Source organism: Camarhynchus parvulus, chromosome 13 (assembly GCF_901933205.1).
Source record: "Camarhynchus parvulus chromosome 13, STF_HiC, whole genome shotgun sequence".
Taxonomy (NCBI): domain Eukaryota; kingdom Metazoa; phylum Chordata; class Aves; order Passeriformes; family Thraupidae; genus Camarhynchus; species Camarhynchus parvulus.
This window is the reverse complement of record NC_044583.1, coordinates 16410672-16436469: the sequence shown is the minus strand read 5'-3', so window position 1 is coordinate 16436469 and position 25798 is coordinate 16410672. Positions and strand designations below refer to the sequence as shown.

General features: G+C 54.5%; 1 protein-coding gene across 1 annotated transcript; it reads left to right on the top strand.

Annotated features, from left to right (window-relative positions):
* Positions 1-1708: 1708 nt before the first annotated feature.
* LOC115908858 (serine/threonine-protein kinase 10-like) lies at positions 1709-25656 on the top strand. Its single transcript, XM_030957718.1, has 3 exons — positions 1709-1920; positions 14023-14187; positions 25645-25656. Exons 1-3 carry the CDS (start codon positions 1765-1767, stop codon positions 25654-25656), a joined length of 333 nt encoding a protein of 110 aa, XP_030813578.1. The 5' UTR covers positions 1709-1764.
* Positions 25657-25798: the final 142 nt, after the last annotated feature.

The following is a 25798-nucleotide window of genomic DNA, read 5'->3' as shown; positions in this document are numbered from 1 at the left end:
TGCAATGTTTGTAGTGTTGCTGATGCCTGGTTTTAAATCCCACGTGATGCAGAGTCCTGTGTGTCCCTTCCCCAAACATCACACGGAGTATTTGAGGGTTTTAATGCCAATCTCGTTTTTTAGGAGCATTTTATTCTTGAAGGGCAGAGAGGCACAAACACCTGAGCCTGCCAGGGCCAGGGAGCACCAAAAAAGCCCCAGGTGAGATTGTGGTTGGAAGCTTGGACTTTTCTTGAAGGTGATTCTTTCAATGAGCATCTGGGAGCTGGAAATACTCTGCCAGGTTTTTGGGTTTGTTTTGTTTTAAACAGCAGGGACGGGGAAAGATGACAACCAGCCCGAGGTTTTAGGGAATGATGTGTCAGGGCACTCGTGAGACATCGCTAAAATCAGATATTCTGAACGAGGGAGCCCGTGCCGAGTTTTGCTGGAATTATCCTTCAGGATGGAGCGTGGAACCCCCCCTGTCCCTGTGCCCCGGGCTGCGCGCTGGGACCTGGATTTGGGGCAAAATCCGCGCGGTTCGGGTCCGTGCGGGACCAGCGCGATGGCTCCGGCTGCACCGCCGGGGGGGTCCCCTAGATGTCCCCATTCCATTCGGGATTGCCAGCCGGGTTATGTCCCCATTCCGTTCGGGATTCCAGCCGGCTTTCCAGAGGGAATGTCCCCATTCCATTCGGGATTCCAGCCGGCTCTCCAGAGGGAGATGTCCCCATTCCGTTCGGGATTCCAGCCGGCTCTCCAGAGGGAGATGTCCCCATTCCATTCGGGATTCCAGCCGGCTTTCCAGAGGGTTTGAGCCGCCTCCATGGGGAGGATGCGATGTCCCACCGGACACCGCCTGGTCCCATTCCCGAAGCAGCCGCGGTGCGGGTTCCCCGCAATTCCCGGAGGCTGAAATCGCTGGGTCCGGCTGTTTTCCCGGGGCAGAGGGAGCAGGATCGCGGCTCTGCTGCCCGGGCACGGCGGGATTCGGGTTTTCCGTGCGGGGCCGGACCGGGCCGGGCCGGGGCCGTGGCTCCTTCCCTGCCCGGCTGGCCGGGGTTTGCTTTCCCTGGCTCGGGATTGCGATCCCCTGGCGGGCTCCGCGGCGGGGCCGAACCGAGCCGAGCTGGGCCATGGCCCGATGCACCGGCTGTGCCCCGGCGGGGCCGAGCCGAACCGCGCCGTACCCAGGCTGAACCGTGCCAGGCCAGGGCAGAGCCGCGCCCAGGATGAACCGTGCCCGGGATGAACCGTGACAGTCTGGGCCGTGCCCTGTCTGTGCCGTGCCCAGACCGAGCCGGGCTGTGCGGGGCGGTGCCGTGTCTGGGCCGTGCCCGGTCTGTGCCGTGCCATACCCGGGCCGAGCCGGGCCGTGCGGGGCGGTGCCGTGTCTGGGCCGTGCCCGGTCTGTGCCGTGCCATACCCGGGCCGAGCCGGGCCGTGCGGGGCGGTGCCGTGTCTGGGCCGTGCCCTGTCTGTGCCGTGCCATACCCGGGCCGAGCCGGGCCGTGCGGGGCGGTGCCGTGTCTGGGCCGTGCCCTGTCTGTGCCGTGCCATACCCGGGCCGAGCCGGGCCGCGCGGGGCGGTGCCGGCCGGGCGGGCGGAGGGCTCGGGCGGCCAATGGCTCCGTCCCGGGCAGCCCAGCCCAGCCCAGCCCAGCAGGTGGAGCGGCTCCGGCTCCATGTGCGCGGCTGGAGGCGGCCCCGGTGCCGGTCCCGCCTCGCCGCTCCCCGGGCGCGCAGCGAGCGGCTCCGTCCTGCCGGGCCGGCGGCTCCGGCATGGCTTTCGCCAATTTCCGCCGCATCCTGCGCCTCTCCGCCTTCGAGAAGCGCCGCTCCAAGGAATACGAGCACGTCCGCCGCGACCTGGACCCCGGCGAGGTGTGGGAGGTGGTGGGCGAGCTGGGAGATGGAGCCTTCGGCAAAGTCTACAAGGTGGGTGCTCCGAGGGCTCCGGGAGCGGCTCCGGCGCCGCGGGGCCGGCTCCGCATCCCGTTAGCCGGGATGGGCCGGACGGGCACGGCTGAGCTGGGCTGGGATCGCAGCGCTCCGGGAAGGAAGGGGGAAAACTTCCTGCTTTTTTTCTTCCTTGCTTTTTTAAACTTTTTTTAAAATTTATTTTTTGTGGGTTTTGTTTGTTTTTGTTGTTGTTGTTGTTGTTGTTTGTTTGTTGGTTGGTTTTTTGTTGGTTTTTTGTTTGTTTGCTTGGGGTGGGTTTTTTTTGCTTTTTTTTTTTTTTTTTTTTTTTTTTTTTGTTGTTTGTTTGTTTTTGGGGGTTTTTGGGGGTTTTTTTTGGGTTTTTTTGTGGCCCCGAATCGCCCCTTTTCAGAGCGATGCTTTTGTGAGCAGCCGCCGGCGCTCCCTTGCCAAGCCCGCCGGTGCAGTGAATGAATGGAGGGAGCTTTCTTGGAAGTCGGCGCTTCCAGGGCTGTCTCCAAGTTTTCCGAGTCCCCGGGGGTGACAGGGGATTTGTGTCCCCGCCGTTGCTGCCGGCAGGAAAAACTCGGGAGGGCCAAGAGGAGCCGGCTCCGTGCTGTGAATATTTAACCTCGGGCTTTAGGGACGGGGATTTGAAGGACCAAAGGACTTTGCTCTCCAAAGCAGCGGCTGTCCCTGCTCGGGGCTGTCCCGTGTCCAGCACGGGATGGGTTTGGGGTGCAGGATCCCGGACACACCTGTGTGACAGGAGCCGCTCGGAATGGGGGTGGGAATTGCCTCTGGGGCAGCTGGGGCTTGATGGCCTCGTTAGATCGCCTGAGAAGGTATTGCCTTTGAGAAAATGAGAAATAAACAGGGCAGGAAGGGAGGCGGGTGACTGCCGGTCAGGACAGGGGGATTTGGTGTTTATTTCTCATCTCTGTCACGGTATTTGACAGAAACTCTGAAAAAACTGAGTGCTAAATACCCATTGAGTGAAACCTTTTAGTGGAGGACCCTATCTTCTAACAAAACACAATTCCTAAAAATCATATTTAAATCCCTTCTCCATTTATCCTTCTGAAAGCAGCATCAGTAGAAATTCTGTTGCCATTCTGCTCTGTGAGGTGCATTGGAGACACGTTTGTGTGTAGCAACACTCACTCCTGGATGATTCCGTGCTTTTATTTGCTCAAGTTTCTCAAACAGTGACAGGAACCAGGTAAACAGTGTAAAATAACCTCAGTGGCCTCCGAGAGAAAGGAAAACTTAAATAATTATTTAAATGCTTTCTATTTAAAGCATGTATGATGTACCCAAAGTAGGTGACTTAGAGAATAAAGCTACTTTAGAGGTGGCTGGTTTGGTTTTTAGCCTCTTGTATCAGAATGCCTCAGTTATTAAGCCCAGCCTCACAAGAAAACCATTGTCACAGTAACTTTATTACTGGAGGTGAAGAATGTCAGCCTGTCGGGCAATAACAGCTCATCTCCAGCTCCTTTCATCCCCATTTTGACACAAATGAGAATGAAAATGTCCCAGTGGACACCATGTGTTTACAACCAGAACTTGTAAACCTTCTGGAATATTCAGGCAAATTTTTGCTTTTGTGGAGTTTTAACCCTGTAAGGCAGGGTGAGGTTTAACATCGTGCCAGAAATCAATGGGTTACTTTATTGTATTTAGCAACATTTCACTTCTGCATTGCTTTGATCTCTTCTCCACCTGTTCTCCATTCCATCTGGCAAAAGGTCATGGCTGGATTTTGAATTCTCATCCAAGAGTTTGTTCATTTAAGAACCCCAAATTATTTGGGGGTGCTGTGCTATAAATCCTTATTTTAGGATCATAAATCCTTATTTTATAATGATTAACAATCCTTATTAATCCTTATTTTAGGATTAATAACCAGAGACGCATTTTCTTTCACCTAAAGATTTTTTTGTTGGTGTCTCCTTTTGCCTTTTTATATCTGGGGTGGGGATGAGTGTAAGGTGGGATGTGAAAGAAGGGGTTTGTCCTCTTGTGCTGCTCAGCTGCCAAAAAAGCAGCTGAATAACCCGGCAAAAACCTGCAGAATAACCCGGCAAAAACCTGCAGAATAACCCAGCAGCTCAATAACCGCCCTGTGCTCCAGCAGAGCGGAGGCGCCCAAAATTCAGTGAACAACTTGAATCATTCTCTTGACCTTAAAATCAATTTAATTTTCCCACTAAAGGCACTGCCTGGAGCGAGGCTGAGTGTCTGCAGGGCCCTGAGGTTTTCAGGATGTTGGAGTGAATTCCTGCCCGTTTTCCAGCCCTTTTCCACGCCCGGAAGCGTGGGGAGGTGACGGAATCCTGTGCTGCATCCTGCCCCGTGTGCCATCTGCTGTGTCCCCTTGGAAAGGTCTGAGCAGGGCTTTGTTCTCTGGGCACTCAGACCTGGCAGGAGCTGAGGTGTGGAGAGATGGAAACACGGGCTGGGTTTGGGAGGATTTGGTTTTATGAGGCTGGGTGTGAGCGGGAGGAAGGAGGGTTTGGGGATTTGGGGTATTCCTGCCCTGTGGAATCCTGTCTGGAGCTCAGACAAAGCTGAGCTGGCTTCTCACAGTGTTTCCAAAAGTAGGACAGGCTTCATTTAAATACACATTAATTAAAAAGAATGAATTTTATAGTGGAGTCTGGGTCCTACAAGGCAGACCTAAAAAACCTGCGGCCAGCAGAAACTGGCCCTGGGATTTCCCTGTTTTTATAGAAAGTCTTTTTGCAGCAAAAGAGGATCTGCCTGCATGAGGAACCAGTTGAACAGAGGGTAATGAAGCTGAAAAACAGGAGGGGGTGGGGAGGAAATGTTTCTTTCTAGCTCTTATTCTGTGAATGCCGTGGCCTTGGCAAGGCCAGAGGTGCACTGAGGACAGGGTGGCAGCCCAAAGGTGACCAAGCTTTGTCACCACCTCAGCCAAAGCTCGTTAAATGGATGATCCCAAACCCAGCAGTCGGGAGCTGTGGTCAGTGGGTGCCAGCCTGGGAAGGCTCCAGCCCACCCAGGGTTGGGGTCTGTAAAGTTCCTCACTCAGACCCTTCCCAAGCTACCTTAGAGGAAAAGCAGAGTTACTTTCCTGGAAAGGCACCTAAAATACTGCTTATAAACCCAGAGGGTCTGTGCTGCCACTTCAGAAAAGAAAAGAGAAAAAAGCAAAAAGCAGAGTTATTCTCCTGGAAAAACACCTGAGATAGCACCCAGAAACCCAGGGGATCTGTGCTGCCACTTCAGAGCTGGCAGCGTTTGGAGGCACAAGTGGCAGTGGCAATCCCTGGCCTCTCAGGGAAGATGCTCAGGATGAAACCAGCGGTGCAGGAGCCCCTGCACCTCCTGTCGCCCTGCAAACCGAGCGTTCCCTGCCGTGTTAATGCCCCAGGAGGGGATAATCCCGTGTTAATGCCCCAGGAGGGGATAATCCCATGTTAATGCCCCAGGAGGGGATAATCCCATGTTAATGCCCCAGGAGGGGATAATCCCATGTTAATGCCCCAGGAGGGGATGCCCGTGTGGGCATGGAGAGCTCTGGCTGCTGGGGCATGGCCAGAGCCCCCTGCCTTTCCTCTGGGGATTGTTTTGGGGCCAGAGCCCCCTGCCTTTCTCCCAGGGATTGTTTTGGTGCCAGAGCCCCCTGCCTTTCTCCCAGGGATTGTTTTGGTGCCAGAGCCCCCTGCCTTTCTCCCGGGGATTGTTTTGGTGCTCCTGTGCAGCGCTATCTGCCCTGCCCAGCGCTGCCGATGGGGACAGTGGCTCTGATAAGGCAGGGTGGGGACAGGCTGGCCTGGGGGGTTATTCACTGCATCCCTGCAAATCGCCTGCACGCAGCTCCATCCCCACTCAGCAGCGCCTCTTTTGTGCCCTGCTTCTCCTCTCCCCTCCCAGGCACGCTGGAAAAGGCGAATTTTGGGTGATCTGATGTGCTGTGCTGCTATCGGTGCTGCGCATGCTGCGGGCTGGAAATGTGCCTTTGAAAAGGGGGTCATGAGAGGCTGATTGTTGGGTTGTGCAGCTGCCTGCAGCAGCAGCCTGGGGCTGTTTGTGGGCACCAGGGTGGCCCTGGCACCACAGACCCCCCTGCTCATCGCCCCAGGCTGCACCACTCGCGGTTGGCGCAGGGGATCCAGGCTCAGCTCTTGGTTTCATCCATAAGGGAGCAGGGTTAGGAAGGATTTGGGGAAGGGATTGCTCCCAGAGAAACTGTGGCTGCCCCTGGATCCCTGGAAGTGCCCAAGGGACACTTGGATGGGGCTTGCAGCCACCTGGGATAGTGGAAGGTGTCCCTGCCCATGGCAACAAAATGAGCTTTAAGGTCTTTTCCTGCCCAAATCGTTCTGTGATTCTACACTTTAATTCCTGGAAAGGGTGTCGCAGAGATGTTAATCGGCCGAGTTAACTTTGAAAAAGAAAAGGGAAGGAAAACAGAAACAGGGGAAGATTGAGCTGATTGGCCACAAAAAAATGTAAGATCAGATCATGGTCTTGTCCTTTAGAACTGCTGAAGGGTTTCCTTAAAATCTTTTTGCTTGGGAAGGAGGAATGGGAAGGTTTAACAATGTTAAACCTGGCTGAACTTTAAACTTGATTTTCACTTTGAGCTGATGGAAACGTGGGATGCTCTGTCCCTGCTGCAGCCCTGTGCTCTGTGGCTGCCTCTGTGTGACAGGGGACAGGGACAGCTCTCCATGGCCTAAATATTTGGGCAATGACTTCAGTGGCACAGCCCAGCTCCTGGCAGTGCTGCTGCCATGAGAGCTGTGGAGAGCTCAGATGAGCCTTTCACCCCCAGCACGTGGCAATTGCTGCCCAGAAAAACTCCTCCCTGATTTTGTGAATATTTTGTCTCTTGAGAATCCAGCTTCCCTGGAGAAAAGGTTCTTTTTCTGTCCATGGGGTGCTGCTGTAAATGTGGGGTTCTCAGGTGGTCCCCAGGGGCTCTGGGGGTGGCTGTGCTGTGTGCCCATCCCCTGGCACTGCCAGCCTGGCCCAGCCTGAATGCAGAGGGAGCAGAGATGGAGCAGGAGAGCCAGGGCACGCTCTGCTCCCGTGGGAAAGGAGGGGGCAGCTCCCCAGGGCCAGGGGCTGGAAGGGGCAGCGTGTCCCTGGCACAGAGCACGGCCGTGGCTCTGCTCCTGCTGCAGCTGCGCTCTCTGCTTCTCTCCTGGCTGGGGAGAAGCCCCTCAGTGCCACCTCCCTTCCAGGCAGCACAGGGACCTTGTGTGACCGTGTTCACAGGGGTTCCAGGATGAGGGACGAGACGAGGATCTGGCTCCATGGTTCAGAAGGCTGATTTATTATTTTATGATATATATTACATTAAAACTATACTAAAAGAATAGAAGAAAGGATTTCATCAGAAGGCTGGCTAAGGATAGAATAGCAAAGAATGATAACAAAAGTTTGTGGCTCAGGCTTTGTGTCCGAGCCAGCTGGGCTGTGATTGGCCATTAATTACAAACAACCACATGACACCAATCACAGATGCACCTGTTGCATTCCACAGCAGCAGATAATCATTGTTTATATTTTGTTCCTGAGGCCTCTCAGCTTCTAAGGAGGGAAAATCCTAAGGAAAGGATTTTCCATAAAAGTTGTCTGCAACAACCTTGCTGGCATTTCTCACCTCCCGTCCCCAGGGCTCCTGTCTTGATTCGCTCTCTGTGGTGTCTGGGGAGGTGGGAGAGGCAGAGAAGGAGGAGGCTGTGCCCAGCAGCTGCTCTGGGTTCTCCCCACAGCTGGATCTGCTGCTCCTGCCCTGTATTCCTTCTGCCAAGGGCAGTGCCAGCAGTGCTGGGCCACCCTGGCAGCTCACACAGGCAAGAGCTGAGTGTTTTATTGCCCTGCCAGGGCCCTGCTGAGCTGGTGCTTTCCAGCCCAGTGAGAGGGGCTGGAGCCAGAGCCAGCCCAAACCCCTTCCCTGGCTCTGTGGTGTCTCAGCCATCCAGCCCCTGCTCCTCTGGGCACCGAGCTTGTAGCAGGGAGTTGCTAGGAAACTCAGAACTGGCTGAAAGACTTTTTCCCCCTCTATTTTTTAATTATTTTCCCAATGTTGTGGCGTTGTCTGAATGCAGACAGGGCCAGGAGTGCTCCCTTGGAGCACAGTGCTCTCCCAGGACAGGTGATCTGAAGGATGCTTGGTGCTCTCAACTGTCAGGCATGAGAAAATTCACTTTGATTTGAGAAACGAGGGGTCAGCTGCTGAATGATTAATTATGTTTATGACATTTGGATGGAAGGGAAAAACTGGAAATTCCTTTTTGATGCACAGAAGGTTGTAGGTGCAGCTGGAAGCATTTGATAAATAATGTTTACTAATTTGTTCTAATGAACAACAAATACATTACACATATTGCAGAACCACTGCAATCGGAACCTTTTATCCATGCTGTAAATCCATTCATTGTCATTACAATAAATTAAGAGCAAAGTTGGGCATTGTCACTTTTTCTATTTTAGGCTGAAGATGCTGGGTTGAGGTGGAACTTCCCTCTCCTCAAACCTTGCCTGTTGATTTGCATGGCCCAGGAGCTGTGCCTGGTTTCTGTGGGTGGTTCCAGCAGCCCCAGCCCCCTCCGTGTGCCCCTGTGGCTCTTTGGGTGCACGCTCTGGAGCATCACGTGCAGCTCTGCTGCTCTCTGGGCTTCTCATCTCTGCCCCCCTTTGCTGAGCTTTGAGGGCCAGGAGAGGTGTTTGTGCTGAGCTTTGGTCACACTTTTGTTTGGCAGAGCTACCCAGGGGCCGTGGCTGTGGCTGAGCTCTCTGGTGGGGCCGCTTTCCTGCCCTGAGCTTGTGTAACCAAAGGAAGGCATTTCTGCTTTTTAATGTGTTTTTTTTTTTAACGGTTTTTGGGGTGTTTCATCAGCCACTTCCCCTTCCCTCTTGCTGAAATGTTGCCTCAGCTGCCAGAGCAGCAGTGCTGGGGCTGTGCTGCTGTCCCCTGGCCAGGGCTCACCAGCTGCTCTTTGGTGGCCCCAGGGCCTGAATCCAGAGTTTCAGACAAAGCCCCAGATAGGATTCATTTATGGCTCCAGGGGGCCTGATAGGCTTGGAAGCCATGGAATGGTTTGGGATGGAAGGGACCTTAAAGCTCATCTCATTGCAGCCCTGCCGTGGCAGGGACACCTCCCACTGTCCCAGGTGCTCCCAGCCCTGTCCAGCCTGGCCTTGGGCACTGCCAGGGATCCAGGGGCAGCCCCAGCTGCTCTGGGCACCTGTGCCAGGGCCTGACACCCTGCCAGGGAACAATTCCTGCCCAAAATCCCACCCATCCCTGCCCTGGCAGTGTGAGGCCATTCCCTGTGTCCTGTCACTCCCATTCCTGAGGAGCAGTCCCTCTATTTTTTTTTTTTTTTTTGTGCCCTTCAGGACTGGAAGGCCCCATGAGGTCACCCCAAAGCTTCACTCCTCCAGGTAGAGCAGCCCCAACTTTCCCAGCCTGTCTCCATCCCAGCTCCCATTGATTTTGTGACAGCAGCACGAGCACTGACTCGAGCTTGGCCGTTCTGTGTTTGTTTATCGATGCAGGGAGCTCGGGCCAGGTTCATCAGGAGCCAATTAATCAGGAGGCAATTAACCATGATGTAATCCCTGGGAATCACGTGAGGGGGCTGTGGCACATTGCAGGAGTGGGGTGGGGCAGGCCCTGCTATCACCCCCCAGCTGAGCAGCCCTGGTTCCTCCAGGCTCCTCCTGGGGCTCTGTGCTGGTGGCACCTGCAGCGTCAGCTCTCCTGGCATGGGGACAAGGAGGGCAAGAGGAGCTGGCACAGAGATATGGTGGCATGGCAGCCTGTGGAGGATGGCCCCGTGGCCTGGGGGCTGCAGAGGAGCTGAATGTCCAAAGAAGAGCAACGAGGCTGGTGAGGGGCTTGGAACACAAGCCGTGTGAAGAACGACTGAGGGAGCTGGGGTTGTTCAGCCTGGAGAAAAGGAGACTCAGAGGTGACCTTGTCACTCTCTGCAGCTCCCTGAAGGGCGGCTGTGCTGAGCTGGGGTTGGTCTCTTTCTCCAGGCAACAACAGACAGAACAAGAGGACACAGCCTCAAGCTGCGCCAAGGGAGGTACAGGCTGGAACTAAGGAGGAAGTGTTTCACAGAAAGAGTGGTCAAATACTGGAATCATCTACCCAGGGAGGTGGTGGAGTCACCATCCCTCGATGTGTTTAAAAAAAGACTGGATCTGGCACTCGGTGCCATGATCTAGTTGAGGTGTTAGAAGATGGGTTGGACTCGATGATCTTAAAGGTCTCTTCCAACCTAGAAATTCTGTGATTCTGTGTGAATGAAGCCCTTGGGGGGCTCTCAGCTCCCCTTTTTGTGCCAGTGAGAGTTCAGGGAGGGTTTCCTCTGCCTCACCTAGAAACTGGCCGTGCTGAACCCTCCAGCCTTCCCCTAATGGGTTCTTTCAGGGCTTAAAATAGTTCTGGTGTTTGTCACGCTGCGATTTCACAATAGCTGCGGGGTGAGTCACAGGCAGAGGCCAAAGAGCCACTTCTGTCACCTGGGCAGGCGCCCGCTCACCCCTCAGATCCACCCAAAGCCAGCAGTGCTTTCCCTCTGCTGGGCAATCCTGCTCATCCCCTGTCTCCTGGCATTCCCAGGGTTGGGCCAGCACCCCCTTTGCCCCAGGGCTCTGCAGGGAGCTCCTTTCCCCTGTTTCCTGCTCCTGTGTGGCTCTCTGCTCTCTCTCAGTTTACTGAGTAACTTTTATGTGACATTTGTGGAATGCACATTCCAGCCCTGCTCCTGCACTCACCTGTCACTGTGCACTTGCTCAGGGGCTCCTGGTGGCCACGAGGGGGTTTTGGGGCTGAAATCACTGTAATGAACCCCCTGGAGCTCAGCAGCACCTCCTGGGCACCGTGCTGGCAGCTCTCTGCTTGGAATTTGTTTTTTTTATTTTTGGTGCTAATTAGCACCCCAAGGACAAATTATCCGTGGGATTGAAAGGTCCAGGAGTGGAGGAGCTAAAGATGGAACTGGCATCCAACAGTTTTGGGGGTTTTGCAGGGCTGGGGGATGAGCAGATGGAGAGAAAGGAGCAGAAGATCCTTGGAACTCCAAGTTTTCATGGTGCCCAGGGTGACCTGCTGGGCTCAGTTCAGGATTGCCCGTGCCAGCCACTGGGCATCTCCCTCTGCCTTGTGTGCTAGGAAGCTGGAATCTGGGCCCTGAGGGGCCATGGACTGTCCAGCCTGTCCCAGTGTTGGTCCTCCCAAGGTTCTGAGTGGGGTCACCAGTGTCTGCTCTGCACTCCAGGGGAGATCATTCTCCAAAACCTCACCCCATGATCTCCTTCCTGCTCCAGCTCCTTCTGCCATCCTGAGGGGCACTTTGGTCCCTCCTGGGAAGTGCCCTGGGTTGCAGCAGTGACATCCCCTAGCCCACCCATCCCTGTGCCACCCTGCTGCCTCCACAGTGCTGGGGCTGACGTCCTGAGCTGGTTTTGCCTCGGAGATGCTGCTCTCATTTCCTCTGGGGGGCCCAAGTTGGGACCTCCCTGTGCCAGCCGGGGGGATGTGGGATGTGGGCAGTGTTCCCTTTGCAGCTCAGGGACATGGGGAAGGGTGGGCGAGCACCATTCAAGGGAAATACAGGCTGGATATCAGGAAAAAAGTGTTTTACAGAAAGGGTGATAAAGTTCTGGAATGTTCAGGGAGTCCCCATCCCTGGGTGTGTTTAACAAAGCCTGGATGTGGCACTGGGTGCCAGGGTTTGGTTGAGGTGCTGGGGCTGGGTTGGACTCCATGATCTTGAAAGTCTCTTCCAACCTGGGGATTCTATGAATTCTCTGTGTGATTCTGTGAATTCTGTGTGTGATTGTGTGTGTGGTTCTTTGAATTCTCTCTGTGATTCTCTGTGAATTCTCTGTGGATTCGGTGTGATTCTGTGAATTCTGTGTGTGATTCTGTGAATTCTGTGTGTGATTCTGTAAATTCTGTGTGTGATTCTGTGGATTCCGTGTGTGGATTCTGTGAATTCTGTGTGTGAATTCTGTGTGATTCTGTGAATTCTGTGTGTGAATTCTGTGTGATTCTGTGAATTCTGTGAATTCTGTGGTTCTGTGCACCCTGTGCCGCCCTGCTCAGGCCAGCTCACACGAGGTGGGGATGCAGAGGTGCCCCTGTCCCCAGGCAGGTGCAGGGGCTCCCAGCTGGGCCCCGGCTGCTCCCCAGGGATGCAGCCACAGCAGTGAGCCAGGCTGGGCTGTGCTCCCTCCCCGCCCCAGTCTGCATTCTGGGGTGCACACCCTGACCCCAGCCCAGCTCCCTGCTCTGCCTTTCTCCAGGTGCTGCAGGGCCCCAGCATCCTGCAGGGGCTGGGCTGCCAGGGCCCCTCCGGGGGAAGCAAAGCTCCAGGGGAAGCCCCACCTCTTCTCACAATATTTACTTCCCCTGCTTGGAGCTCTCCCAGCTCTGGGAGCGCGGAGCAAACACAGTGGGGCACTTCTGGCTCCTGTTTGGAAGGGCTGAGCCTCTCCCCGTGCTCCTTCCACGTTTCCCCCTGCCCTGCCCTCTGTGTGAGGGCATCTGCTGGTGGCTGGGTGAGATCCCAGCCGAGCTGAGCTAAAGAAACCCCCTAATTTCTCCTGAAAGCAGCAGGAGCTGCTGGCCTGAGCATGGGCAGGGAGCCCAGATGGAAATGGATTTGTCCCCTGTGCAAGGACAGGGCTGTCCCTGCCAGCTCCTGGAATGCAGCAACGCTTCAAAACACAGCAGAGATCCCTCATGTTCCTCCCTCTGCTGAATGATTTGCCCAACATTCCTTCCTGCCCTGCCCAGCTGTCCCTTGGCTCCTGGTGACAGTGTCACCCAAGCTGCGTGAAGCTGCTCAGAGGGGCTTGTGGTGTTGGCAGCAGCAATTTATCCTCCCGTGAGCTCCCCTGAGTGTTTTCCAAACACAGAGATGTAAACTGCAGGGCGGGGAGAAAGGTCACAAGCAGAGCTTGGCCAGCTCCTCCAGGGATTCCATCCACAGTGGGAATTGTTCCCCTGGGGGAGGAGGTGGCACGGTGTCACTGGGGAGCAGTGGGCGAGCTGCTGGGAATGTCTGCATGCTCCTGAGTCAGCAGCTCCTGTCTCCCCCCTCTGCCACGTGTGACACATCTCCTGGTGGGTCTGGGCTGTGGATTTTACGCGGTCACTGAGGCTGGAAAAGGCTTTCAACATCATCAGATCCATCCCCACCCAGTGCCACCTCCAGCCCTTCCTTGGGCACTCCAGGGATGGGGATCCAGCCCTCCCTGGGCAGTTCCAGTGCCTGAGCCCCCTTTCCATGGGGAAATTCCACCCTGAGCCTGCCCTGGCCCAGCCTGAGGCCGTTCCCTCTCCTCCTGTCCCTGTTCCCTGGCAGCACAGTGCCATCCCCACCTGGCTGCACTCTCAGATAGATCTTGCTTGGATTATCTGCATATTCAGGATTTCTAGTAATTCACCTCTGGTATCATCAGAGCGCTTCTACACTTTGAGGTTTCCTTGCTTCCTTTTTTTTTTTTTTCCCCATGCTACAAAAAACAGGCTGCATCTCCTTTCCTAAAAGTTTCCCTGTGATGGGAAGTGGTTTGGGCTTTGGAGCCTGCAGGGAGGAAGGAGGCTCCAGCCACTCTGTGGGCAGCTTTAGGAAGCAGAAATGCCCCTGCAAGTTTTCCCCCTGGTGTGGTGGCTGGGGCCAGCCAAGCTGAGCAGGAATTGCAGCTCTTTAATTTACAGGAACCATCCATGGAACTGTCAGTGTTAAAAGCCTCCTACATTTTACAGCATTTTGTGGCAGATATTTCTGAGTTGCTGTGCAAATTTCAGTCCTAATGCTTGGCTTGCTGGGCTGTGAGCACACACTGACAGCTCAGTTGGCCATCAACATAAAATAAAATAAATGGACTCAGTAAATGGAGATTTTCATCAACATAAATAAAAAGGGAGTTTTCAACATAGCAGAGGGCAACTTTTTATATTGACTACCAGTGATAAATGTAAAAATCAACCTCAGCCCAAAGCTGCTTCAGGGTGGAGTGCCCATCCCTGGAGGTGTCCAGGGAGCAGATTCCAGAGCTCAGGAATGTGGTGCTCCTCACTTTCTCTGGACTCACCCTGGCTTTTCCTTCCAGGCCAAGAACAAGGAAACAGGAGCTCTGGCGGCTGCCAAGGTCATCGAGACCAAGAGTGAGGATGAGCTGGAGGATTACATGGTGGAGATTGAGATCCTGGCCACCTGTGACCACCCCCACATCGTCAAACTGCTGGGAGCCTTCTACTGGGACGGCAAACTCTGGGTAAGGCTGCCCCGGTGGGGTGGCACAGCCTCGCCCTGCTCAGAGGAGCGGGCTGAGGTGGTGAACAAACCCCTGTCTGGAGCTGCTCGAGCATCAGAATTGAGTCATGAGCTCAGGGCCTGGATTTTCCCTGCTGTCCTCATCACCAAACTCTCCCCTAACCAAAGCTGCTGGTAAAAACCCAAGGGAGGGCCAAGGGATTTCACAGGGAAGTCGGAGTTGTGGTTTTCGCCGCTGTTAAGGGTTTGTAAAGGTAGAAAAAGCATCACCAATAGGTTCCCCTCTCTTTTGAAACACCAGCTGGAAGGGTGGCTCTTCCAAGTGATTTTCTGGATTTGGGGCTCAGCCCTTGCAATGCAGAGGCACCTGATAGCAAGAGCTCCGTTGTGGAGGTGCAGGAACGTAAAATGCAGTGGAGTGGGTCGGTGCAAGGGCTGGAACAGCAGGTTCCTGCAGCTCTCTCCCTAGCCCAGCAGGTTTGTATATGGCTTTTCGTTTCCCCTGCCTGCTGTGCTCTCTGAGTGGTGAAAGCAGAGGAAGCTGAGTGTGAGAGGCACCTCCTTCCTGTGCTCTGTGCAGGGCATGCAGGGGCTGAGGGAGTGACCTTGGGTACTCAGCTCTGTGCCTGGGTGAGGATTGTGGAAATCAGGTGAACAGGAGCATTTCCAAACCCATCTCCTCAGTTCATCTGCTCCTCCTCGAGCTGCAGGAAGTCAGGAGAGTGGCAAAGGCTGCGTCCAGCAGCTCTGCTGCTTCTTCCTTCCTGTTTTTTGATGTCTCAGATACCTCTGTGGCCTCCCTGGGTAGATTTAATCGAGTTAAAGAGGAGATCTCAGCTGCTGGGGCTTGCCCTGGTGTGAGCTGTGCTGTTGGAGCTGCCAGTCCCTGCCTGTGGTGCCAATCCCAGCCTGGCTCACTCCTGGCTCCAGCAGTGCAGCAGAGGGATGTTTCATTGGGCTGGTTCAGCAGGCACCTTCTGCATTGTCAGCAGTGTTTTCTTTGTTAAAAATCCGTGGCTGAACCCCCTGAGCCCTGTGGGACACCCAGCTTGGAGTGCTGGAGTGTTTCTGCTCTCGAGGGAGCCGAGTTGTCCCCTTGGTATTTTGGATGGATTCTGAGCCCTGGTATGTGAAAGCACAAGGTAAATATGTACTCTGTAAGGAAGGGAAGGACAAACATCCCTCCTAGGATTGGGATTTGGATGGGTTGCGAGTGCAGCAGGATTAATCTGGGCTAAAGTAAAAAGGCAAACACAGCCTGAGCCGGGGTGAGAGATGAGGCTGCTGCACCTGCCACCCTCTCCTGGCTTCACCTCCCTGCACCCTCCTGGTGGGCCCTGCTCCTCTCTGAAATGTCAGCCCCTCCCTGCCATGGGAAGCTTTGCCTTCCTTCCTGCCTGGAGGAAAAGGGGTTGCAGAGTTCCTTTGTGCAGGGAGGGCTTGGTGACCTGCTGAACTTAAACCCTGCCACAGGAGCCTCCTGCCTGGGGCTCCCCACCAGGGCAGGGTCTGGGGTCCTGTCAAACCCACCCTGCAGCCCCAGCATTGTTCTGGGAGCAGGCTCCTTCTCTTTATTTCATTTTTGGAGTAGCATTTGCATTTCAGCGCTCAGGCTGGTTTTATTAATGCTCCACTGTTTTCCTGGCTTGGAGGGGAGTCATTAAGCCAGGCTGTTTTATTTCTGCAAGGCTTTTAGTCCCTACCAGATTTTCCCTGAAGTCAAAACCTTCCTCTGCTTGGTGACCAGTGCTGCTGAGGAAAATTTGCATCCAAATATAAACAGCAGCTTTTCTTGCTCTGCCCACATCCCATCCTGGTTTCTGTCTGTGCAGTTGTTTGAAGCAGCATTTTCCTGGATCATTTGCATGGTGGGTGCCTGGATTCTCAGAGTGGCTCTGGATAAAACCCCTGGGGGTGCCTGTCTGGTCAGGAGCCCTCCGTGGCTTCCTTGCTCCTCACAGCCCAGCATGCAAAGAGAATATTCCAAGTGAGCAGCTCCAGATGTGCCCAAGCTCCTGGGTGGCAGCAGCTCTTTGGCTCTTGAATAATTCACGGGCAGGCTCAGCCTGAGAGGGGCTCTTCCTAAATCACTCTGGCTGTTCTTTCCTTGGCTTCACAAGGGAGATGTGTGAGGAGCCCTCTGCTCACCCTGAGCTGGGTCAGGTCCCCCTGATTCCTCTGCCAGGCTCCTCTTTGTGCTCCAGCAGCCAGGAGGAGACATGAAATGAAATATTTATGGAGCAAAAGCCCTTTCTGTGCGAGGGGAAAGTGGCTCATCCTCCTGCAGCTGCTCACAAATCCACGGCACTGCAAGGAAAGCGCAAACCAGAGAGTTCCTCTGGGTTTTATACCTGGTTGGTGTTAAGTGTAAGAGGAGGAAAACCCCAGTTCTTGTGTGGGATGGAGCAAAGCCCACTGTGAGCAAGGGTTGGGAGAACCCCAGTGAGTTCCCAGGAATAAATCTGGTGGGATAACAGCATCCAGCATGAACTTTCTCGGCATTCAAATGCTCAGCAGAGAGGCTGTGCCCTGCCAGCAGCTCCTATCTCGTTCCATCCCCCTCCACCTCCTTTTCTTTGCTCGTGGCAGAGGCCAAGAAATCCTGTGCTGCTTGAAAACAGCCCAGGGAAGCTGCAGAACTGCCCTGGTGGGAGCTTTCAGGATTTTATTTTATTTTTATTACAAGCCCCATGGCATTTCATGTTCTTTTGCATAAATCCTGGCTGCTGGAAATGGGGGCACCGAATGAAAGCTGAGATTCTCATGCTTTCTTTTAAAGAGTTTGGTTTGAGTCCTTGTGGCTGGGACACATTTTAAATTCTCTTTTCCTGCACTGTGATGCAGGACTTGGAAGCACAGAAGCAAATCCCCCTCATCCAATAGAACACAGCTTTTAAAATGGACTTTTTAAAGTTATTTGTGGCTTAGCAATGGGGCTGAGAGGGGGGTTTGCTTGCTTTGAACAGAATTTTCACTGATAATTATTACAGCATGGGAAAGGAACACAACAGCTCTTGTGTTTTGTGTCCCTCTCGAGGGCTGCGTGTTTGGGAGTCTTTTTTTCCCCCTTCCAAAACAACAACAAAAAGCCAGGCTGAGACCTCAGAGGAAGGGAGGAACTTTTGATGTGCTGCTGCTGCTGAGGCCCTCTGCAGCTCCCAGTGTCCACTCCCGCAGCCAGAGCAGTGATAAGGCAGAGGGGAGGAGAGTTTGGTTTGCTGTGGAGAACCTGGCCTTTCCTGCAGGAAACCTCTGCTCCCAGGGCTTGGTGGCTGTGCCCAGCCAGCCCAGCAGGATGGCAGCAAACCCAGGAGCCTGAGGTGCTGAGGGAACCTCCAGAAACCCATTAAAATATCATTTGGTGTCGAAGCACTGTGCTGGTGGTGGGACAGCTTTTCTAGGGAAGCCCTGGGGAGTTGTCTCCCCCTTTCCTGCTTCTCCCTGCCCCACGGTTGCCATGGCAAAAGGGGGTTTTGAATAAACAGCCTTTTCCTGGAGATCAAAGCAGGGGTTGCTGCTCCGTGCAGGTAACCCTGCCTGCCTGGGCCTTTTGGGGAATGGCTCATTTAATCAGCTTAGGGTTTCTCCTGTGTGGGTCCAGACTCCTACAGCTGGCACAGACACTCCAGCTCCGTGCTGCTCTTTGTACTCGCCTTAGAAAAGCCCTTTGCATTTGCTGTGGGCAGGCCCTGACCTGCTCAGCCAGGGACTTTTGGGATTGCTCCCCTTTGATATGGATGTTGACTGGAGATTTGGGCATTCTTGAAAATCCTGTAGCATAAAGAAATGTTCATTATCCCATGCACTCGACTGCTGGGCTATGTAAAGCATCTGCAGCCTCTGAGGCTGGCAATACCTTTTCTTTGGAACAAACAGAAAAGGGAGCTGGTAGCAGGCTCAGATTCCCCACAGCTTTCCTTAGCAGAGGGAGGTTATCACAACTTGCAGGGGTGTCTTGCAGGGTGAGCAGCCTGAGCTTGGCTGGATGCCTGTGGGGATCTGTTTGTGTGAATTCTGGACCAGAGCAAGGCTCTCCAGGCTGCTCAGCCCTCAGTCCCTGAGGAATCCCGTGGCTCTTTGTGTCCCTTTAAAGCTCCACTTGGCAGCAGAGCCGCAGCCCTTCCTACTTGGCCTCCTGCTCCTGGAGCTTTGTACCAAACTTCCCCCAGAAGTTCTTGAACTTTGTTGTTTGAGCTGGCCGGACTTGAGCGCGGCCGAGGGAAAGCCCAGGGAAACAAAGAGATCCCAAACTCTGCTAAACAGCTCACCAGAGGAACAACAATCCCTCCCCTTCCCCCTTGCCCCAGCTGCAGGAACATCAATCCCAATCCCTGCGGGATCTGGCAGCTCCCTGGGACACGCGGGGCTGGGGAGCTGCTGCAGGATCAGCCCCGCTGGGAGCAGCGCTCTGGGGGTGGGGTTGGCTGGACCGGTTTCCAAATTCCTACCAGTCCAGAATTCGGGCAGAACTGCAAAACACCCCCAGGAGCTCGAGCAGGGTGGGTAGGAGAGGAGCAGCTGTGGGCACATAGCAGCAGGGCATTGCCTGGCCCTGGGAATGCAGCAGGGACATCGCAGGGTCCCCTCCCTGTCCCCAGGGGCAGCTCCTCAGCTTGGCCAGAGCTGCGAAGTGGAAAAAGTGATGCAGCCCTGTGGCTTTTTGGTGCTTTGCTGCATGTCCAGGGTCAGCAGTTTGCTGTTCAGAGCAGCACAATTGAAGTGGGTGGTCACTCCTGCTCCAGCTTTGGGGCCGTGTCTCTGCCAGCTGGGATGCTCTGGGTCAGATCTCTGGGTGATATCTCCTTCCCTTCTCTCTGCCTGGCCATTCCCAAAGGCCTGGAGGGAATGTTTTGGGTCAGATCTCTGGTGATATCTCCTTCCCTTCTCTCTGCCTGGCCATTCCCAAAGGCCTGGAGAGAATATTTTGGGTCAGATCTCTGGGTCACATCTCCTTCCCTTCTCTCTGCCTGGCCATTCCCAAAGGCCTGGAGGTCTAAATCTTCTTCTGCTGGAAATCTGGGCAGCAGGTTCCATGAGCCCCTCTGTGCTGTGAACGTGAGCTTCAGCATTCAGCCTCCTGGCAAGTGACCCTAAATCCTATTCTGGGTAAAACTGGGGGGTTTCCCTTAAAACAGAGGGAAACAAATGATTTTTAGCAACCCCCAAAATGATTTCTGTATCAGGCAAATTGCCACAGCCCAGCTGAGTTCAGGAGTGCTCCTGCAGGTACCAACATGACAGCCCACAGGAGAACAGGAACCTTTGTCTGACACCCTTTGCACAGGATAACGTTGCATGAAGAGGTTATTGAGGCTGTAATAATTCCTTGTGATTGCACAGCCTTGTCATCTGCACACCCTGGAACGCTTTAGAAAAGGCCTGGTGTCATTATCCTGGCTCTGAGAGTGAAGGCACAGACAGGGATTTGCCTAAAGTTTCCCTGGGGGTAAATGGCACTTGGGAATGAGTGCTGGGTGCTGAGTCCCAGTGCAGGGCTGGAACGTGAGGCTGGAGCTTCATGGAGAGAAAAGCAAAGCAGACAAGAAGCCTTGTAGGCAAATCAGTTTTCAAAGCACCTGAAAACTTTGTTTAGGACTGAATTGCAATAAGCCACGTTCCCACTTGGCTGGAACTCCCAGGGAATGCTAAGGAGCAGAGTTTGCATAGACAGGAATATTTATGAACTCCCTATGGATAGGAGACAGCGCCTGGAAACCCAACTTCAGCAAGGAGGGATAGCTTGCAGGTTTAAACTTTATTCAGTTTCAGATATAGCCTGAAAGTTGTCATTTGGAGGGAGGGAGGGATGTCCTTTTGCAGACCTCGTGGCCTGGAGTGATCCATTGACTTCAAAGCCCTCACTGGAACTGTTAACCAGCAACACTCAGGCTGTGTGGTGGATCCAGGCACCCTGTGCTGGGAATTTGGGGATTAGGACAAGGGGTTGTTGTTTCTAGGGAGATGCCAGGCAGGAATGGAAAACTCATCAAGCCCTTTGCCACCCCTTCAGTGCGTTGTCCTCGTGGCCAGGTGAGGCTCTGGGGCTGTGCTGGAACTGCTGACTCCATAAAAGCCACCAGGAAACTTGTCCTGGGTCAAACTCCAGCCCTCCCAGTGAGCTTTGCCCTCTGAGATGCATCATCTCTCTCAGATGCTGACACAGGGCACTTGGGGAATCTTCCCACTGAAGCAGCAACTTCTTCCTTTTTGCTATTTATATCTGAAATGATTCTTGGAGTTTTGCTTCCCATCCCGCAACAAAGTGAACTCGGTGGCCTCTAAATGCTGATAACTTGGTGAGAAAAGGGATCCCACTCACAGCCCTCCAAGCAGCACAATGAGCTCTTTGCAACATCAAAACCATTTGGTTGAGCTCAAAGGAGTTTCAATTTGTGCTGCCAAAATTGCAGTCGGGATGGGAAGAGTTCTGCCATCTGTGGGGGGCAGTCCAAGGAAACATTTTGTCATCTTGCAGTGATTTAAATGTGGAGAACTCATCCCCAGTTTCCTTAAGAGCAGCAGGGAGCCCTGCACTTCGCCAGGAGTATTGACTTTGTCCTCCATAAAGTTTTCTTACTCTGAAACTCCCTAAACTTTGTGTTCCTTGTTTCCTGCCCTGCATCTTCTTCCCCCCCCCCACCCCTTATGGGGACAGCCTTTTTTCATTTCAGATTTCAAACATTTTTCTCTGTAGGTTATTTTGTCCAGAAAAGGGGGGCAGAAAAGGTTTATTATATTTGAAGTCTCTCAATGGTGTCCTTGTCCGTGAGGGAAAATTGGCAAGCTTGGAGCCTTCTCTTACAGAGAGGGAATTATTTCACTTCCACCTACAGCATACTTGCCATGTCAGGCCAGCTTTTGACATTTGTGCTGCTCTGGGGCAGCCAAGAGGCTTTTGGTGGCTTCTGGATTGTTCTGTGCCCTCTCTGTGGCTGCTGGGCGCTGGCTGCAGCTGCAGCTGGTGGCTTTTGCAGCTCCCAGTGGCCCTTTGGGTGTTGTCCCCTTTTGTCTTGGCGCTGCTCTGGCCTCGTGGGGCTGCAGGAATGGGCTTGGGATGGATTTTGTGCTTCAGCCCCCAGCAGAGAGCAGGAGCAGCTCAGCCTGGCTCTGGGTGAGCCCACCAGGTGGAGCAGGGATTTCCACCTGGGTGATGTCCACATTGGAGCAGGGCATGGGAAAGGAGTGTCCCAGCTGGCCCCAGCCCTGCTGCGCTGCAGGGACACCCCAGGGACACCCCAGTGCTCCCTGGCATGGAGAGGAAGGAGCCAGATGTGCCCGCAGGGGTGCCCAGCAGGGCTTTCCTGGCATCACCACCCACTGACAGGAAAAGCAGACAGGAATCCTTCACATTCAGCAAAACCACAGCAAAGGGAGAAGGGAAAGAGCCCGAGGAGCTGGGGGCCCTGGCTGCTGCAGCTGTGCTGCTGGGTGAGAGGGGCACAGAACAGGTACAGGCACTGCCAGCCCCAAACCCCCCTGCTCCTGGAGCTTTGTGCCATCCCCACACTCTGGATGCAGAGAAGGAGGGCCAGGTGTGATGAGTGCAGGAAGGAACCTGACACATTTCCTTCCCCAGCTCTCTCTGCAAGTGCAGCACGGTTTCCTTTATCAGATTTGGTTTTTGTTATCTCTGCAGCCCCTGTGTGCCAGCACAAGGCTGTGCTGGGGGTTCTTTCCACTGTGGGTGACAAGGACACCTCAGAGCTGGCCCAGAAACGTGGCAGAGCCACGTGCAGGGTGCAGGGGTGGCCGTGGCAGCAGGATGCTGTGGCTTCCACACAAACGCAGAGAGCCCCACTGCTGCAGCCTGGGAGGAAATGGTGAGGGCTGGAGCTGTGCTCAGTTCCTGGGCCAGGCAGGGTGGGTCTGGGGCCATGGCAGGGCCCTGTGCCCACTGGGGGCTGCAGGTCTTGTCACAGTGTCACAGGATCACCTGAGGATACCCTGAGCTGGAAGGGACCCACCAGGATCATCAAAGTCCTGACCCTGCCCTGGGACCCACCAGGACCATCAAAGTCCTGACCCCTGCCCTGGGACCCACCAGGACCATCAAAGTCCTGACCCTGCCCTGGGACCCACCAGGACCATCAAAGTCCTGATCCTGCCCTGGGACCCACCAGGATCATCAAAGTCCAGCTCCTGATCCTGCACAGGACCCCCAAGTTAAAACTAATTTATTAAGGCAGGTAAAACCCAAAATCTGGGCTGTCCCCAGAGCCAGCCTGGACAATCCCAGCCCCTGCAGCCTCCCACCATGTGAGAGAAGGTGGAGCAGATGGGATGGGTGGCAAGGAGGGAACCTGGCAGCATTTCCTTCCCCAGCTCTCTCTCCATGTGCTCCAACCCTCCCATCTCCCCCTCCTGCCCACACAACGACCCCACAAATGATGGGCAGAGGGGTCTGAACCCTTCCCATGACCTCCTGGAGGCTCTTCATGAGATTCCTTAATTGCTGCAGGGATGCACAGACCCAGCACAGCATTTCCCCATAACCCCATGAGTGTTCACAGACATTCAGAGCACCAACAGGGAACAAACCCCCGCACAGGGATGGCTTCTGCTTTCCACCCCCCTGTCCCCTCCTGCCTGCCAGGGAAGGGTTTGTGGGCACTGCCCTCTGAGTGAGTAAGAGCCAAACCCTGCTGGGGCCAGCAGCTGTCCCACCCTCAGCCCCTGGGCACTGTTTGGTGACATTATCTCTCGAGATAAGCTTTGTACGTGTGGTTTTCCTCTTTGTTTTAGCCGTGTAGAAAGTTCCAGGCGTTCAGACATGCCCAGGAGGCAGGAGCTGTGCTGCCCAGGGTGGGAGGAGTGAGCTGGGGCTCGGTGCCACCTTGGGGGCACCTGGGTACCTGGGCAGGAGAGGCTGCTCCTGGTCTGCCAGACCCCAAATGCCTCCAGATCCTGCTGTGGTGAGCACAGGGTTAAGATGATCCATGGGAAAAATCGAGGTGACCACCACTTCACCTGAATGGACTTTCTCTTATAAATTTAAGTTTAATGTTGCCTGTTGCAAAGGTTTTTTGAAAAGGAAAGGTTTTGTGGTGTCTGCATGCAGAGCTCTGTGTTTTTGTTTTGTTTCACGTGTTTTATTTAAACTGTCACCAAGGTTTTCACAGGTAGTGAGAACCAGTTCCTTTCTCTTTCAGCCCAGCTGCCCAAATCTGTTCTGTGTGTGCAGCCAGAGCATCCCCTGGAGCTGGGACTGAGCCCAGGGGGTTCTGAGCCCCTTGGCTGGGGCTGATTTTGGGGCTGTGGCTGTCACTGTTGTGTAGCTCAGAAATGGAGCCACCAGTGACTTTTGGGGTGGTTGTAATGGACTGGAGGCTAAAACATGGCTGGTGGATTTGTAGGAGCTTTGATGTGGCACAGGAGCGCTGTGTCCCCCCAGCTGCCTGGGCTGAGGAAATCCCTGCATTTCCTGGGACAATAATTTCCTCTGCACAAAAACCCTACAAGTCCCTGGGTTTCTTGTGCAGAGGAAATCATTAGGAACAGGATGTTTGCTCCCTGCACACCCACAGAGCCCCGAGCAGCAGCAGCAGCAGGAGCTGTGGGTGCTCCCAGCTCTCACACAGCTGCTGGTGTCACCTCCATGGCAGAGCCGTCCCCAGGCTGGCCCTGCTCCTGAAGGAAATGTGCTCACAGGGTGATCTGGGACAGTGCCAGCTCTGTTTGTTTAAATTGCATTTTCGGGGCTGAAACGAGCTCGTTATTTTTTTAGCTGCTCTGGTCACACCCAGAATTAATCTTCAGCATCTCTGCCCTTGTTGAAAATGCACATTGGGAAGTTGAAAATGCACATTTGGGGGTTGAAAATGCACATTTGGGGAGTTGAAAATGCACATTTGGGAAGTTGAAAATGCACATTTGGGGGTTGAAAATGCACACTGGGAAGTTGAAAATGCACATTTGGGGGTTGAAAATGCACATTTGGGAAGTTGAAAATGCACATTTGGGGGTTGAAAATGCACATTTGGGAAGTTGAAAATGCACATTTGGGGGTTGAAAATGCACACTGGGAAGTTGAAAATGCACATTTGGGGGTTGAAAATGCACATTTGGGAGTTGAAAATGCACATTTGGAAGTTTCCCAGTGCCCAGGAAGCTGCTGGTGCTCTGGCTCAAGGTATTGAACAACAGCCAAGTGTTGGTGTGTCCCACTGATGCTCTGCTGGCCCCATCCCTCCTGCCCCATTCACCTGCATGGGTGGGCATTGGTTCTCCTGCTTTGGGAATGGTTCAGTTGTCTTCTTCCCAAGTATTTCTCTGCACCTGCCTGTTTCAGCCCTGGTCCCTGGTTATGCTCCTCCAGTGGTGCCTCTGTCACACCTGCCCGGGTTTGTCCCCTCAGTTTGTCCCTCTCTGGCTCCTTGGCCCTGGGCTGATTGCACAGAGCAGGTCCAGCTTTGCTGCAGCCCAGTTCCTGCTCCTGCTCCCCATTGTCTCCCAGCAGGTGATAACTGCACTTCCCTTGCCCGTGCAGGGGATCTCCAGGGTGGGATGTGGCTTTCCTGGAGCTGCAGGATCAAACCATGAGAAATGGAGCCTGAACCTTCTCCCCCGAGCTCCTGGGCCAGTGCTTGGAGCTGCTCTGAGCGACGTGACCCCTGTGGATGGGTTTAGAGAGCTGAGCTGTAAACACTGCTCAGGGCTGTCCTCAGGGTCACCTCTGGCATTTCAGCACTCTGGAATGCTGCCCCGTGTCACCTCCACGAGGAGGAGAGCTGCTTGCAGAGGTGAAGCAGCTCTTGTCCCCTGCAATCCCTGGCTGCTTGAAATTGTGATCAGTTGATCTGAGCGGCCCCAGAGGGGAGCAGGGAATTGCTGAGCCTGTGCAGAGCTGAGGGGAGAGGATCTGCGTCCCTGAGGTGCTGGGGACAACTCGTGGCAGGCAGATATGTGGGACTGGCAGGGCTCTGCACATCCCTGGGGGAAATGGCAGCATGTGGGGAATGTGCTCGCCCTGTTTATTGACTCGCTTTCCCCTCAAACTGCTCCAAATAGGAGAGCAACGAACTACTGAGCAACGCGGGGACATAAAAACAGCTAAAAAAGCCTTCCCTAAAGACACGAGAGCCCTCCCCACCCCTCACTTGGCAGGGAAAGCCCTGCCTGAAGCCTCGGAGCCACGTCAGCTCGCAGCTATGACAGTTCTCCCACCCTGCTGGCAGCGCTGCTCCCAGAGGCAGGGGAGGGATGGGAACGGGGGCAGCCCCAAATCCTGAGGCTGCTGCTGGGGTGGGCAGCGGGTGCGGGGCTGCTGGGGGTGCCCCAGCCCCGGGAGGGTCCCTGGGAGCTGGGCAGAGGGTGGCACCTGGGCCCCGGGCTCACAGCTCCTTGCAGTGCCCAAGGGGAGCCCTGGGCAGGGCAGGGAATCCAAGCCAGCTCTGCTCCTCTCCCCTCCCCTTGCCCAGTGGGGCCCAGCCTGGCTTTAACCCTCTCTTTGCTCCCCCAGATCATGTTTTAGGGGGGGGGTATGCGACCATGCTGGGGAGTGCTGCTGGCCCCTGGGCATTCCAGCAGGGCCGTGGGATACATGCCACCATGCTGGGTGAGTGCTGCTGTGCCCCCGGGGCATTTCCAGCAGGTGACAGGGGTGGGATACCATG

What these genes read in the sequence shown, in the direction of transcription:
- LOC115908858 (XM_030957718.1), top strand. Translation starts at nt 1,765, where the DNA reads ATGGCTTTCGCCAATTTCCGCCGCATCCTGCGCCTCTCCGCCTTCGAG. An exon ending in CCTTCGGCAAAGTCTACAAG is followed by an intron (nt 1,921 to 14,022) that starts GTGGGTGCTCCG and finishes TTTTCCTTCCAG; the next exon opens with GCCAAGAACAAGGAAACAGG.